Source organism: Callorhinchus milii, unplaced genomic scaffold (assembly GCF_018977255.1).
Source record: "Callorhinchus milii isolate IMCB2004 unplaced genomic scaffold, IMCB_Cmil_1.0 Scaffold10, whole genome shotgun sequence".
NCBI lineage: Eukaryota > Metazoa > Chordata > Chondrichthyes > Chimaeriformes > Callorhinchidae > Callorhinchus > Callorhinchus milii.
In genome coordinates this window covers 16,140,972-16,156,413 of record NW_024704751.1, presented here as the reverse complement: position 1 = coordinate 16,156,413, position 15,442 = coordinate 16,140,972, and the positions used below count along the sequence as shown (strand labels likewise).

The 15,442-nt window shown below is 46.7% G+C and overlaps 1 protein-coding gene across 1 annotated transcript; it reads right to left on the bottom strand.

Moving 5' to 3' along the window:
- Positions 1-4,216: 4,216 nt before the first annotated feature.
- Positions 4,217-15,127, bottom strand: LOC103179622 (PR domain zinc finger protein 1). The gene is made up of 5 exons (XM_042338777.1): positions 14,987-15,127; positions 14,540-14,792; positions 8,222-9,270; positions 7,754-7,882; positions 4,217-7,366 (listed from the first exon to the last, which is right to left on the bottom strand). Exons 1-5 carry the CDS (start codon positions 14,993-14,995, stop codon positions 6,824-6,826), a joined length of 1,983 nt encoding a protein of 660 aa, XP_042194711.1. The 5' UTR covers positions 14,996-15,127; the 3' UTR covers positions 4,217-6,823.
- Positions 15,128-15,442: the final 315 nt, after the last annotated feature.

The window sequence follows — 15,442 nt, the reverse complement described above, 5'->3', positions numbered from 1 at the left end:
ATTCCTTGCATTTGATTTTGCGCCTTATCACATTGTTGAGACACCTCAAAGCACTTCACAGAATGTATTATAAAGTGGATTGAATGTGTATTTTGTGGGCGAAACATCTCAAAGAATCTTCACTGGGAATTGCTCTTAGGTACTACAGTGACTGTGTTTTTGCAAGCACCATCCCACATGCAAATTAACAATTAGTATTGTTGACCAGGACACCAGGAAACCCCACATCTGAGCCTATTCAGGTGGACGTTAAGGATCCCTCATCGCTATTGAGAAAAGAGAAGGGAGTTTCTCCCTCCTGGCGTCCCGGCTGACAATCCTCTGGATAAAATCAGTCACTTACGTCAAGGCAGTTTTTAAGACTTTGCTCTGCAAAAAAGGTATACCCGTAAGATATGCAGTCAGTACTCCTGACAACCTGCAACTTTGGGAGCTGACGACATGATAAAAAAGTTATTTCTTAATACAAAAATAAAACCCTTTGAACATGTTAAAGAGCTGGCTGAGAAGAGAGGGTTGTTTGTGTCTGAGAACTAAGAGAGCATAAATTGGAAATTTTCACCAAATGGAGATTGTATCTTTCAGGAACTGAAAGGCACATTAAATGAATGTTAAGTCAGTTCATTGCCTCTAGCCAGTATCTGCTAATGTCACTCATCGGTTTCTGTTCCAGAAACTATAGAGTTGAGCTGGGCTTGTGTGTGAACTCAGATGGGAATTTTGTAAAGAACACTTTTTATTACATGTCAGAATGTCCAGAGATGACACACCGTGCTCTTCCCAGAATAGAAGCTAAGGCAAGTTTACTCTCCAAACATCCCAATAATCACAACAAAACACACTCATTTTGTCTCTCTCTTTCCTCTCGCCATCCCCCATTATACACTGCCCATCTGGGACTTCTTTATGTGAGAATCTGGATGGTGACTGATGGCTGGAATTTATTAGGGGGGTGGGTGGGGGTGTGGGCAGCGGGAGGGGGAGCAGCTGGGTGTGTGTGGCAGTAGGGGCGGTGGGGGGGGTGTTTGAGGATTTAGCTCAAAACACCATCTGAGGGATGGATGAGTTTCTAAGAAGTTTGCGAGAGTGTTTTGGGTGTGTGTGTGTGGAATGGGGAGAAGAGTAGTAAAAGTGCAGTGTAAAAGAGCAAAATACTGGGATCCCATGACGTGAGCAGGAGCTTGTGTGTATGTCCTAGAGTCCTGTAGCTCAGTGGTTAGAGCTCTCGCTTTGCAAGCGAGAGACCTGAGTTCAATTCCAGGTCAGGGCGAAACCTTGGGCAAGTTTCCTTACTCCACACAGAGCCTAATAATAATACCTCCAAAGCCAAAAACAATAATAAATTGGTCATTTTCAATCTACGACTGTTTGTGGGACATTGCTGTGTGCAATTGGCTGCCGCGTTCGCCCACAAATATACAGTCAATTCACTTTACAGTGTGTTCTGTGAAGCGCTTTGGGACGTCCTCCCGACGTGAAAAGCGCTATATCAAATTCAAGGATTATTATTATTATTATTAAGAACGAGTTCCTGAGGGCAGGAGTGGTTAATGTGTGAGTGGGGAGGCACTGAACAAAGGGAGAGAGAGCATGAAAAAGAGGGAAAGGATGAGAGAGAGGAAGAGAGCAAGGGTGAGCGCGAGCGAGAGTCAGCAAGACTGAGACCGAGTGGGAGTTCACCATTGCTTGTCCAGCTAGGACTAGCCTACCCATTACGGCTTTCGCTTGCCGGGTTAATAGGACCTGAGTGGGAGGATTTCCTGCCCACAGGGACTACTCTGCCCTGCCAAGTCCTGCCGATGATCCAGGCTGGTTGTGCGGTCATCTGCACTGTCCTGGAGTACTGTGGATCCGCCTGGCAAAGGAACCGGATTACCAAGATCAACACAGAAGGCAGGCTCGATTCTGACATTCCGTTGCCGAATAAGTCATCATGGAGCCAGTTCAGCTCCAGGGAGACTGGGTGAGAGTGGAGCAAGAGACGTGTTGACTGACTGGCATTACCTCCTATAACTGGTGCTCTGCTCCTCTCCTCAGCAACTTGCACAATCTCGGAGTTATTTTTAGCTGTTTATTCTCACCTAAGCTCTCACTTGCTGGCGACTAAATCATCTTCCGTCTTGTACTCAAACTGCTGGTTTACTGAGACACTGATCAGAGAAGCGCTTCAAATGAGCATTGCCTGTTTCCTTATTAAATTGTTGGTGCCTGGTGCATTAGTTCTTAATCGCATCAATTCATACCTTAAACGTTGCTTACCAGGAGCACTGCTGACAAGTGTAGTGACCGTAGATTTTACAGGGAAACACAGCAACGCGCTGCACGCAGCTTACAAAGGACCAATTTTACCCGGGAATTGTTGGCCAGGATATTGGTAGAGAGAAACACCTTTCTGATAGTACTGCGGGGATCTTAGCATGCACCTCATCACAGGGTGACCACATTTTGTACACCAAATTCGAGGACGGGACACAGATAATAAAAAATTTAATTCAACGCAATTCCTGATGCTAGCAGTTACTGGAGAAACTTGTTGGATTAATGGCTGTATTTCTCTGATGAGTACATCTACTCCACCCACTACCCAGCCCAACCACCACTCCCCACTCCATCACCGCTCACCCCCACCCGCTGCCTTCGCTCGGCTAGTTCTGGCCTCCTCTTTGTCCCTCGTCCCCTCTGCTCCATCATTGGTGGCTGTGCCTTCAGCCACTATGCCCTGAAACTCTGGAACTCTCTCCCTCAATCTCTCCACCCTTCCTCCTCCCTCCCCAAATTCAAATCCCGCCTAAAGATCATAATTTTTGTCCTTCATCTCACGCCTGTCCCCAGAAATGGGGGAACGTGTGGCTACCTTAGGACAGAATCAGTTTCGGGTAGTGCTGAAGGCTGGTGGTACAGTCCTTAAAGCCATTGGTATGAAACTGTCATAAATAGATGCTTGATCAAAAAGAGAATCTTCATAGAGTGTCTCTGAGCTTACTCAGAAATAACAGACCCAACTTCCTTGTCTCTGTTACTTTAACACCTCTTCCCAGCATTTCACGACCTGCTGCTGACTCACTGGCTTTGCTGCCTCTTTCTGCATCAGGACAATATGATGCCTGTGCAACACATAACAACAAACATCTGAATTGTGTAGGAACAGGGCTCGTTCACAGCTAATCTTGATCTAGCCTCCACTACCATCCAACTCCCTTTATTGGAAATCAAAAATAATAATAATCCTTGCATTTGATGTAGTGCCTTTTCGGGTCATCAAGATGTCCCAAAGAGCTTCACAGGATATACAGAAAACTGTCGCGACTGTGTATTTTTTGTAGGTGAAATGCGGCAGCCAGTTTTCACAGAGCAGTGACGCACAAACAGCCATGGAGTGAGTGACTGATTTTTTTGTAGGGGAGTTTGTCAGCCAGAACAGGACAGGCCAGGACACCGGGAGAGATTTGAAATATGAAAGTTTGTGTCTCTCAGGTTACTGAGCCGGCCCTCGACTTCCTGCTGTCGATGAACTTTCATTAGCTTGCAGCCTTTTTTGTGGTTGTTAAAATTAATCTGACATCAAATGAACCGTTTCTCGGGGCCTGTGGCAGAGGTTAGAAGCTGAGAAGGAAATGTGTCGAGGGCTTGGGTGACCGAGACATTGCAGTGGTTTTTGAAGATTCACTTTGTGTCCTGTGGTTGGCAGCTCCAGTGCCGTGACTGGCTGAACGTTAGCCCTCCCCCCCACACGCCCCCCTCCTACCCGCTTCCGTGCTGGGTCTCTGCAGCTTGTGTGCTGGATTTTATCGGGGTCTTTATAAGGGTCAGCGAGGCTGTGGGTCAGCAGCATGGTCCACGCTAGAGCAAGTGATAACTACTCTTCATGATAATAATTATCCTCATGCTGGATATAACATCACCTACAACGTCAAAACAGCCCTGGGGAATTGCTTTCATGTGTAGTGACTGTGACCACTTGCATCAGAGGCTTTGTATTTTATAGTGCGTCTCTAACTTGCTTTGTCGCTACGACCTGGGATTGTGGACGGACAGTGTAGAGGGAGCTTTACTCTGTCTCTAACCTGGGGGTCCGTCCACAATCTCAGGTCGTAGCGACAAATCAGGTTAGAGACTCGCTATAAAATACTAAGCCTCTGATGCAAGTGGTGACAACAGTGTGCTGAGGAGCACAAATCGGACAGTAAATGTAAACAATAATTGCCTCGAGGCATGATTTCACTGAAACATAGAAATGAGTTTAATTTAGGTCACATTAATTAGCTACATCTTGAACATAAATAAAGTGTAAACAGCAAATGTAAACATAAGATAGAACATCACAAAATTCTTTCTATAAAAACAAGTCCACTTAAACACAAACATATAAAGTTGAAATAAAAACAGTAACTTTGGTGCAATTTGTATGTCAGTACAATATTCCCTGTAATTTCATCCTGTGGTTCACCCAAAGCCGAGAAATACTTGAATATTCGGGCTTTGAACCACCTGATTCCTAAAATTGGTCTGAACAGTGCTTGAATACATTTGGTTTGTTATAAATGGGCGGCAGGGATGGGGGGTAGTGGGGAGTTATACAGTCCGTGGAGACGAAATTCGCTTTAGCCCTGTTCTGCTCAGTTCAGTCAGTTGTCGCCAACCTGCTGACTTTCCACCATTTGGAATTTGAGAAGAATGAGGGCTCGTGGATAAATGGGATTGTTGAGTCCCAGCGAGCGACTGCTGCCGGGAGCGGGCCGAGTCTTTGGTCAGGAGAGCCTCGGATCGACGGAGCTGGAGATGGGAACCAGAATCAATGCCGCTGCCGAGACTGAGAGGCACTGGTCGTGACTACGTGGCTTCCTCACCCCGGCCTGACCAGCTGGGCTCCGCCACGCTTGGAGGCTTTAGGTAATTGCTATTAGCTGCTTGCAGATAGATAGTCATTAAAAGTGCAGCGAACCAGCAAGGTGTACATGAGGATAATAGTTCTTAAAGCGAGTGGATTTGTGGTATTAAAGCCTGGGAGGTATTAAGAACAGAAACTATCAACAAGGATTTAGGCTCCAACAGCCTCTGATGGGAAGATTCAGACATGTAACTAGTCTGGCTCCTGTAAGCCACTCACAGTGTATGACTCAACATACACAGCAGTGTCCCACAAACAATCATGTAAGTGAGTGACCGATTTTTTTGGGGGGAGTTTGTCGGTATGAACACAACCAAATATAAAATAAGAGGATTGTATTCTTGATCAAAGGGGGTAGGTGTGTGGGGGGAGGGGGGGGGTGTATGTGGCGCAAACACACTAATGTAATGAGGTAATTTCCTCCACAAACGGAACCCAATCACCCCCTCTCGATTCAGTTTCCCCACCTTTGTAAGTCTGAGTACCGCAAATGTTTCACAGAATTTGGAAATTTAGAATCTTTCTACTTATTTTTAAAAACAGACACTAACTTTTTTTTGAATCCTCGCAAAAGTAGCATTTTTTTTATGCAAGGGTTTGCTTTTTAAAAAAAAGTTTATATATAATATACTGTATGTGCCCTGAGCAACACTTTGCTATTCAGCTAATTACAACCACCAAAAACACAGTCAAAGGACAACATGTCTATTGGAGAAATACTAAGACTCAGTTTACTGAGCATTCAACGTGTCTAAAAATCCACGCTTCGTTTGGGTTTTTTTTTAAGCTTGTCCGAGCTTTTATTCCCCAAAAACGTAAAAGCAAAAAAAAATTGACATTTTTTGGCAAGCTCTTTGAAATTTTCATCCCGTTCCTTCTGAACTTACCAAAGGCGATATCTTCCCTAACCCTAATATACTTCAGTGAAGAGCAGAATATCTCTCTTGTTTCTGTTCATCAATGTTCCCAACTTCAAGAAGCTTGCTGTGCTCAATACTGTACAGATCCCCCCTCTCTCATAAACACTGTTGCTCTCATCACTGGAGGAGTGAGCTACATTCCTCTGGTGATATCACTATGAGCAACACATCCCAAGGCCACTAACCCTATGGTTCAAATCAACATGGGAACAAAGCATGTCTCTGACTTGACACGGGGAGGGAGGTGACAGTCTTGTGGACTCCATCCATGTGCTTTTCATCGCCTGGACTCTCATCAAATTACAAATTGCCCATTCTCTAACCTTATCTTTAGATGATCAACCACCAAAATCCAACAAAATTCAATAATTCCCCCCCACCCACCAACACCGACACAGCCTGAGACTACCAACCGATCCCCACAGAATGGTCTTTGTGAACTTTTCCTTTGAATCAACAAGTTTTTTTTTAATAAATAAGAAATAGCCTGTAGAAGAATAAAGTCATATATGATTGTCCATTAGCAGATAAAAAATATAGAACAATTTGTTTCTTTGCTGCATAAATAGTCTCACACACCCTGAGAAAGCTTTGTGGATGCACGTTCAGTTCTGATTGCAGGATTGGACCCCACGAATCTTTAACACTTTGGGATTGGGTGGGGGGTGTCTTGCCAAGGGTCTGTTTTGGGGAGTTTTTTGGTTTCACTGAATTGACAGTAGAGCTGGTGGGAACCAAGACACAAGCAGAGCGACAGGTGAGCAGCGTTTACAGACAAAGCCACTCTGAGGAAGATCAAAACACAAATAAAAAGACAGGCGCAGAAGGACAGATGATTACAACGGGTTGGAAGGGGCTTCCGTCCATATGCACTCTTTGAACTCGTTCCTTTAAAGTACCTGGGTTCCCTTCCAGTTCTTCCAGTGTGACTGACTGTAGGGGAACCTCGACAGTCTGGTTTGGTATTGAACTCACTAATTTCACCCCCAAGACACAATGGTGGGCTCACATGGAGTTATAAACTGAGCTCTTGCTTGACTCTGATGGGAAGATGAGGCGATGGGTTGTGGTGAGAGAGCAGTGGATTTGTGATCCTCTGGTGGAAGCTGATGGACGGCAGGGTGTCTGCACTGTGGTATGCTGCTCGGATTTGCTCCTCCTTGTTATCCTCCAAGACCCCAATGATAAGCTTCTCGGCCACCAAATCGACCTCTGCCATTGTGGCATTCTCCTCAAGTCTCTCCGCGTTCTCGCTCACATCGAATCTGTCGATCTCCTGATTGATCCTGCTTAGGTCGTCTGGGGCCCACCTAGCAGTGGAGCTCATGGAGCAGTTGCCCTTGAGATGGATTGTCAGACTGCAATGGTGCACGTAGCTCTTTGGACAGAAGTGACACTTGTGTGGACGTTCCTTGTTGTGTAAGCGCCGGTGAAGCTTGAGGTGGACGAACTGGGTGAACTTGGTGGAGCATTGCTTACACTGATAGGGCTTCTCCCCCGAGTGCAGCCTCAGGTGTGTCTTCAGGTTGCTCGTGCTGCTGAAGCGCTTGTGACAGACCTGGCGAGGGACAGACACAGAACCAATGACGGACGTCCAACACACAAGGCCAGAGCAAGCCCAACTCAGGAACCACATGGGCAAGCCAATATCTCCAGACATCTTTCAGCAACTGACACATCTCTTCCCCGCGAGTCTGTGCTGGTGCTCACTCCCCCACACTGGAACTGTCCTCTTATCCCATTCCCTGCTCCCTTCCAATCGTGTCTGTGCTGATACTCGCTTCCCCACTGGAACCAATTACTCTAACCCTGTTCCCCTACTCTTGCCCCATAACTTTTTCAACATTTACCCACTTCCATTCTGAGTCTAGCTATAGCATGTCTAGCATGTTTCTTCCAATATTTTCTCGTGACAATAGTCCTGGATGACCAGGTGTCTCCTCACCTGACACTGATGCGGTTTCTCGCCCGTGTGGACCAGATAGTGCTTCTGTAGGTGAGCCAGCTGGGTGAAGGTCTTATTACAGGTTTGGCAGGAGAAGGGCCTCTCTCCGCTGTGCACTCTGAGATGTACCTGCAACAAAGAGAATATCCAGTTGATATCCAGGTAATGGGATTGAACTGTGGTCATGACACTCTGCTCCAACCCTTGCTCTGCTGTCCACACTCTGTGAAGGTATCAAGTGAGGACAGGATTGAGTCTGACTGCAATTACCCCCCACCACTCAATAGATAATAGTAATAACAATAATCCTTGCCTTTGATATAGCACCTTATCACGTCATTGAGTTCTCTCAAAGCGTTTCACAGTATACTCTGTAAAGTGGATTGACTGTGCATTTTGTGGGCGAAACTCAACACACGAAGATTGACTCAACACACTTGCTTCTACTCAGCAAAGAATTTAAGATACCTTGAGGTTAGACAGTTGTCCAAAGGTCTTCAAACACACGTTGCATTCATACTGGATCTTTCCGTTCTGCTTCTTCAGAGGGTAAGGGAGAGATTTGTAGCCGGGGTAATTTGCTGGAATGGTCTTTGGTTTGCTGAGATTCATTGCTTCCTCATTCATCCGAAGCCATGAGGTAGCTTTCGGTTGCACCAACAGCTCGGAAGTTATGGTGGTGCCTCCGCTTGGTGAGCTGCGGAGAGGTCTTTCCTTCAAACCCTCCGGCGGGCTTGCGAGGGAGAAAGCACTGTTAGGAGCAGGAATGAGGACCTCCCTTGCCTGCTCGGGAACCGCTAACCTTTGGCCTTCTTCACTGTGAGGAGGAATGGGCAAAACAGTCGGGCTTATAATGGGATGGGGGAGACTGTCACCACCCAGGAAGCTTCCACAGACTGGGGGCATCCTGCCGAAAAGGCCGAGGCTGCTGAGCGCTACTGGTCTGTTCAGTGGGTGAATGATAGGTGAGTAATTGGGCAAAAGATACCTGGGGTAATGGGGCGAGAGGGGAGAGAAGGGGTACATGTACTGATGTGGGAGGTGGCTTGGAGGTGAGTACATTGGGTAGGGCACAAGGCTTTCTCCGTTACTGAAATGCCCATTCATATGAAGCTGGATGCCTTTGTGAGCTGAGGTAGTTGAGTTTGGAGAATGGATCTGAGGGCTTAGTTGAGCGCTTGGACTCTTGGATCTTTGGTTTGGACTGATTCCATGTGGTGAGGTACTTCGGCCAAATGGCAATCCACTGTCACAAACACCAGCCATCTTCGAACCGTTATATTCGGGCTGTGGTCTGGACACTGGGACTGGGTAAAGCTTTTTACTGAAGTCCACTATTTGGTTATCTGGAGTGTCAGGTGGTGTGTCTCGATCAATCATCTCCACGTCGATCTTGGTTTCACTGTTCTTTGTGTTGTTAGCATCATGTTTTTCGCCGTCTTTGCTGTATTCTCCTTGTTGAGGTAGCGGGCCACTGGATGCAGACTCTAAATCCTTACATCCCTCAAAGTTTTGCTCTGTAATAAAGAGAAGATTGTTAATCTCTCAGACAGTGACTGGAGAGAACACACCCTGCTGGGCTCTGGAGAATGCCTCCAACCCCACGTTGCATAAGTCAGGAAAAAGCCTCTTTGGCACATTTGGTTTCATCCTTCCAGAATCCCCACTTGACCCATCTTTCCAGTACAGCATCCAACTGTTTTTTAACTTAGTTCAATGTCTGGCCTCAACACCCTTCCTTTCTGGTAACCCCATTCCAGCTGTTAATTCTACTCTGTGTAAAAAAAATGCTTCCTGGTGACTGTTCCGATATTGCTCTTCACACCCTGAACCTCTGCCTTCTCTTCCTGCTGCCTCAGCATATCTGAAAGTATATCCTGGATTTACTTTCACAGTCTCCTTTAGTGTCTCAAACACCACTGTCAGGTCAGCTTGAAATATTTTCTGTGAACACTGAGGGGTTGCAGCTGATCTAGTTACTGGATAGCAAGGCAGGGTAAGGCCTTTTCTCTAATTCCCCATCAGGCTGGACATCCACAGCCACAACTCAAGGGTCTACTATTGTGAATCGAGGTGCCAATCAAACCTCTGCTGTGAGCTTTGGCTGCTGCGCACTGGGGAATGCATTGAATCATTAACACAGAACAGCAGCTGTGCAACACCCGGGAGCTGGCTCTTTATAGTGTCCATCGCTGGAAACGACATGCAATTTCGCCATTAAAGGGACATTTCAGTTTCCCAACCAGGGACTCTGAAGCCTTTGAGTTAAAGGTGTCTCTGCTGTGCTCACGCCAGTGTCTTCAACAAAGACTTCGCTGCACAGACATAAACCGCTCTTTGATGTGTAACCAAAGATCCCTGTTCTGATAGGAGACATGTTGAGGCAAAAAAACACACATCGACCCAAAGCTTCCTCTTTCCTTCCCCAAATTATTCTGATCAGACCTTGTGTGGGCAGAACGGCTGGCAGTGTGAGGGTGCTTGCTAATCACTGTCACCACAGTCATTCCGAGTTCAGCTGACTCACAGAATGAAACTGACTGACAGTGTGCCTCCAAAATAAAGCCTTAAAAAAACCACACGTTCGCTTTGAGTGTAAACATAGGGAAGATGAAAGAGAACAGGTTTTAATACATAAGCAAGGAGTGCAGTCACCAATAACACCCAGTGACTCAAATAAGAGAGAGGAAGAACTTGTTTTATAATAGAGACCTTGTGACACCAAAATATCTCAAATCACTTCATAGGAATTTCTGTCACATATAGTGACTGAGTAGTTTGCAGCTGGATGTAGCAGCAAATTTGTGCGCATCAACATCCTACAAACAGTTGAGTGACCTTTTATCTGGGGAATTGTTGGGTCAGGTTTCCCGGGAGAGAGAAACTGCTCCACTTTTTCAATGGTGCTGCAGGCTTTTTAACATAATAATAATATCCTTGCATTTGATATAGCGCCCATCTGAAGCAACATGCCTACGATGGTGAGCGCTCCACCCCCACCTCCCATCACAGACATTTTAACGCTGGACACCACCTTTTCTCTACCAAGGGGTAATATATATGCAAAACCAATGCTGGTGATGATTTATGTCTCAGACATTGGAAATCTGTATAGCCCCAAATGACAGAGCCTAACAGTGAATCAGAAAGGAGTACAGACCACAGGTATTAGAGCAATTTACACTCCCTCAATACGTTGATCTGTAAAGTCATTGCCCAGTATAAGACTGAGTCAGACAGAACCAAAGGGTCTTAGATAGCAAATCAATCTCAGTAGTGATAGCAGACTCTGCGGGTAATATCTCAGAGATATTGTGCAGTTAGATTTGCGAGTCAATATCTGAGTCAAATGGAAACCTTCCTCCTATGTGTTGTTCGGCAGAACGGCAATGACCTGCCCGAGTCATTACTGCCCACTTTCCGTTTCACTTTGACTTTTTTGGAGCCGGTGGTGAGGAGCAGGTCAGGGGGCGGTGAAGAAAGCTCTGACTGAGCAAGATTCTGTCAACAGCCACACATCACGCTTGAACAAACGACAAGTAACTCTATGAACAACAGTCACTACACTCAACAGCAACACTGCGAAGCGATAAGGCATGTGCTTTGTCTTGGGTATTTTAGGTTAAGATTCTCAATCTTTGTAACTCGACAAAGAAGGAATAGGCTGATCACAATGCTGTTCATACCCATTGTGTTGGGGAGGGAGGGAAAGAAAGAAAGAATGGACAGGCAAACTAACTAACTAACTAACTAACTAACTAAACTGCAAGTCATGACAGAAGAGAATCGTTTCTCTTTCTATGTGTGAGGCAGGAGCAGGGGAGGGCTGGCAGCTCTGGACAGACATAACAGCTGTGGGGAAAGGCTATGGTGCACACAATGTTATTAGGTATTGGAAACCCTAAGGTTCAGTGACCAACGCAATAACAGCGGTGTATTTAGGTACAGATCGCGAGAGAGACACAAGTCTTTCCAGTAAGGACTGTAACATCACAGCTCAGTGGAGACTGATTTACGAGAGACTTAGCCACACACACACACAGAAATAATTCACTCGCAACAGGAACACAAGAGGGAAATTCGCTCAGATACTTTCTTGACACCTTGAATACATTGACAACGATTACTTTTTTTGGGGGTTGGGGGGGGGGGGGGGGGGGGAGGGGGAGGGTGCAGTTTGGAGTTTATTAATCCCATAACAAGCGAATGGGAAAGTGAAGTGTCTGCGGGATTTAACCCAATCTTACCCTCCCTCTCAACCCACCCCACCCCGAAGAGCAGTCTGGCACCCGTTGGCACTGTTGAGTCCAACCCTACTGCTGTGATCATCCGCAGCGGCTAATTAATTCTGTTTTATATCTTCCCCCACTTTGCAAATACATTTCATTGAAGTTCCTATACATTGGATTAAGCCCGAGCCCATCCTTTGGGGGTTCCCAGCCTCTAACCCCCCCCCCCCCACCCCACCCCAATCTCTGTCCTTATATCTGATCTTGAGCTTTGAAAGTTCATAAATTCAGTATCAGTCCCCCCCCCCCCCACCCCCCCCCATCCCATAAAACATTTGCAGTAATTTAATTTGCTTAAATTTAGAAGTTTGGGAGTTTTTTTTTAACCAATTAAATAAAAGCGAATTCATAGTACCCATCAATAATAAAAGTACATTTGCGGATATTTTGAGCGAAGCTAAACTCGGTATATAGACCATCAAAAAGCAGAGGTGGTAAACCTGGGGAGAGGGAGAGGGGGAGAGTGGGAGAGGGGGAGAGGGAGAGGGGGGAAGAGGGGGAGAGGGAGAGGGGGAGAGGGGGGAAGAGGGGGGAAGAGGGGAAAAGTTTGGGATTTTGTTTGTGAAAACTTTAGAAAGTTCCGCGAAGACATCGATGTGAAGGGAGAACGCAGTTCGGCGGAGAGTTCGCAGTTCGGCCGCGGACTCTCTGCGATGCGCAACGAAACCGTCCCGAATTACCTAATCGATGCGCTTTTTCTCTGTGTGGGCAAAGGCAGGTGAACACTCGCAGGAGCCGCGGCGTCGCACCAACAGCCTTTGATCATATCTGAATGCGGGCAGTGAGACACACACACACACACACACAGAGACACAGGGACACACACACACACACACAGGGACACACACACATACACAGGGACACACACACAGACACACATACACAGAGACACACACACACACACACACAGAGACACACACAGGGACACACACAGACAGAGACACAGGGACACACACAGGGACACACAGGGACACACACACACACGCAGACACACACACACAGACACACACACACAGAGACACAGGGACACACACACACAGAGACACACACACACACACAGAGACACACAGACACACACACACACAGGGACACAGAGACACACAGAGAGACACACACACACACAGGGACACACACACAGACACACACACACACAGAGACACACAGAGACACACACACACACAGACACACACACACAGACACACTGTCACAAAGCAACAGACTAGGGGAGATAGAGCCACACAGACACAGAGAGAGACACACACAGTCACAGAGAGACAGAGATACACACACACACACACACACAGACGAGGGGAGATAGAGACAGAGAGAGACACACATATACACACAGAGAGAGAGAGAGAGAGAGACAGACAAGAGAGCTCTCAGGGAACAAAAATAAACCCATCCCAGGGTCATCCCAAAAAGTTTATTGCGTTAAAAGGTCCCATTTATCAGCTTGAAATGTCCGATTCATTTCCTGCTGTGAGTCACCGAAATGTAACTTTCAATCTTTATTGCACTATCCCTCTTCATCAGGTTTTGGGATGTATTTAAATAGCTGCTGTAGTAGAACTGTTGCTCTTTAGTGAGTCTGGAATGTGTGAGCAGAGAGAGAGAGAAAAAGACAGAGACAAAAGAGAGAGTGACAGAGAAAGAGAGACATAGAGAGGGAGAGAGACAGAGACAAAAACAGAGAGAGTGACAGAGAAAGAGAGAGAGAGACAGAGCCAAACAGACAGAGAAGAGGCAATGAGCACTCACACAGCTCTGCCCAGTCAACAACCCCACAGGAAAGAGTTCACCCTCTCACACAGAACGTCACATATAAACGCTCTGACAATCCATCAGACTGATGCCCTCTCCAGAGAGAAATAATAGTAATAATAATAATAATCCTTTTGTTTGATATCGCGCCTTATCGCAACTGATTCACTCCCCAAGACAAGACTCGACTCCCACTCACTCGAACGCAAGCACTTGTTGCAGTTTCTCTGAGACCAACGTTGATTCCAGACACCTGGCAACTCAACTCAACCAAATCCCATTCTCACCCCGGGCTGTTATCCTTTGGATGGCAAAACTGTAGAAAAGCTGCTGACTGTCAGTTCCTCCCCAACCCCCACCTCCGTGACTTCACACCCAACCTGCTCCCCGTTCCCAGTCAATGTCGGAGAAGCAGGCTCGGTGTCAAATGGTGCTTCAGCAAGTGCATCAGGGCTATGAGACAGTATGAGCGCAGGGTTCACACAACCACAACAACAAACTACATTTGTATAGCGTCTTTCATGTCAGGAGGATGTCCCAGAGTGCAGAAACACCCAACTGTAAGGCGGCCAGGGTGTGAATGTGCCACCGTATCTAAGCAGCGAGGAGCAGGAAGGCAGCGGGAATACACCACGAAGACAAGCAGGTCAATAACTTCACACCGACATCCATCCCCGATACCCCAACAAACAGCAAACACCCCAACACATGGCAAAGGACTGAGGGCACTTACTGAGTTTCAGCATCACCAGGTCCCCGGTTGGTGGGTAGCTGAGCCGATCGGCAAAGTCGTGGCTGTACCAAACGAGCAGCTCGCGGCTGGGGGCTACGGGCTTCACCGTGTAAAAATAAATGTCGGTCCCGTTCTGGCAAGCCACCAGATTTTGTTCCTCTGGCGAGCGCGCTGGGTTCACGTAACGCATCCAGTTACTCTTGTGAATGTTGTAGCCATCGAGAAAGTGGTGCAGCCGTCCGGCTGAATAGATCTACAAACAGAGAAACAGCAACGGATAGGTAAACACGGGGCATCAGGGTGTGCGTCCTGGGCGGGGGGGGAGAGGGGGGTGCTTAGCCCCTTTTGCAAGTTTTTCGCATTCTAAGAATAAAACTAACTTTTTTAAAAAAATCAGGTATTACACGTGAATTTTAAATCATATAAATATATAAAAAGTCCAGCAACCTCCTCCATCTGTTTGCCTGAACTCCAAGCTCTGAAGTGAGTGAGTGGGAGTGTGCAGAGAGCTCGCAGGAGATGGGTTCGCTATCTTTCTCTCTCGCGCTCTCTTCACGCTCACTCGCTGCCTGTTACCAATTCCTTTGCAGTTTCAGATGTGTGAGCGCTGCTATTTATGAGCTGCCACTCTCATGATCGAGATCAGGTGACATCAGCACGTTACCAGTTACTGTTTCTGTGGGCGGGACTCCTGATTTTGGACTGTTTTTAATCGCCAAGAAGAAAAAAATGTCAAGGAGGAAGTTGAATGTACTTGCTCGCTACTGGTGGTTTTACGCTGAGAAATGGCAGCGTGCCAGGGGAAATTTGAAAGGTGCGGGTTCTGACATGTAATTGTTGATGGGATCGGTCTGATTCCCTCCTTTCCCTATTTTCGGAGAATTTCACCACCGTTGACAGGAA

Coding starts and splice junctions, on each gene's coding strand:
- LOC103179622 (XM_042338777.1), bottom strand. Junction 9,271..14,539: donor CCTGGTGATGCTGAAACTCA/GTAAGTGCCCTC, acceptor TCTTTATTACAG/AGCAAAACTTTGAGGGATGT. Junction 7,883..8,221: donor GACAACTGTCTAACCTCAAG/GTATCTTAAATT, acceptor TCTTTGTTGCAG/GTACATCTCAGAGTGCACAG.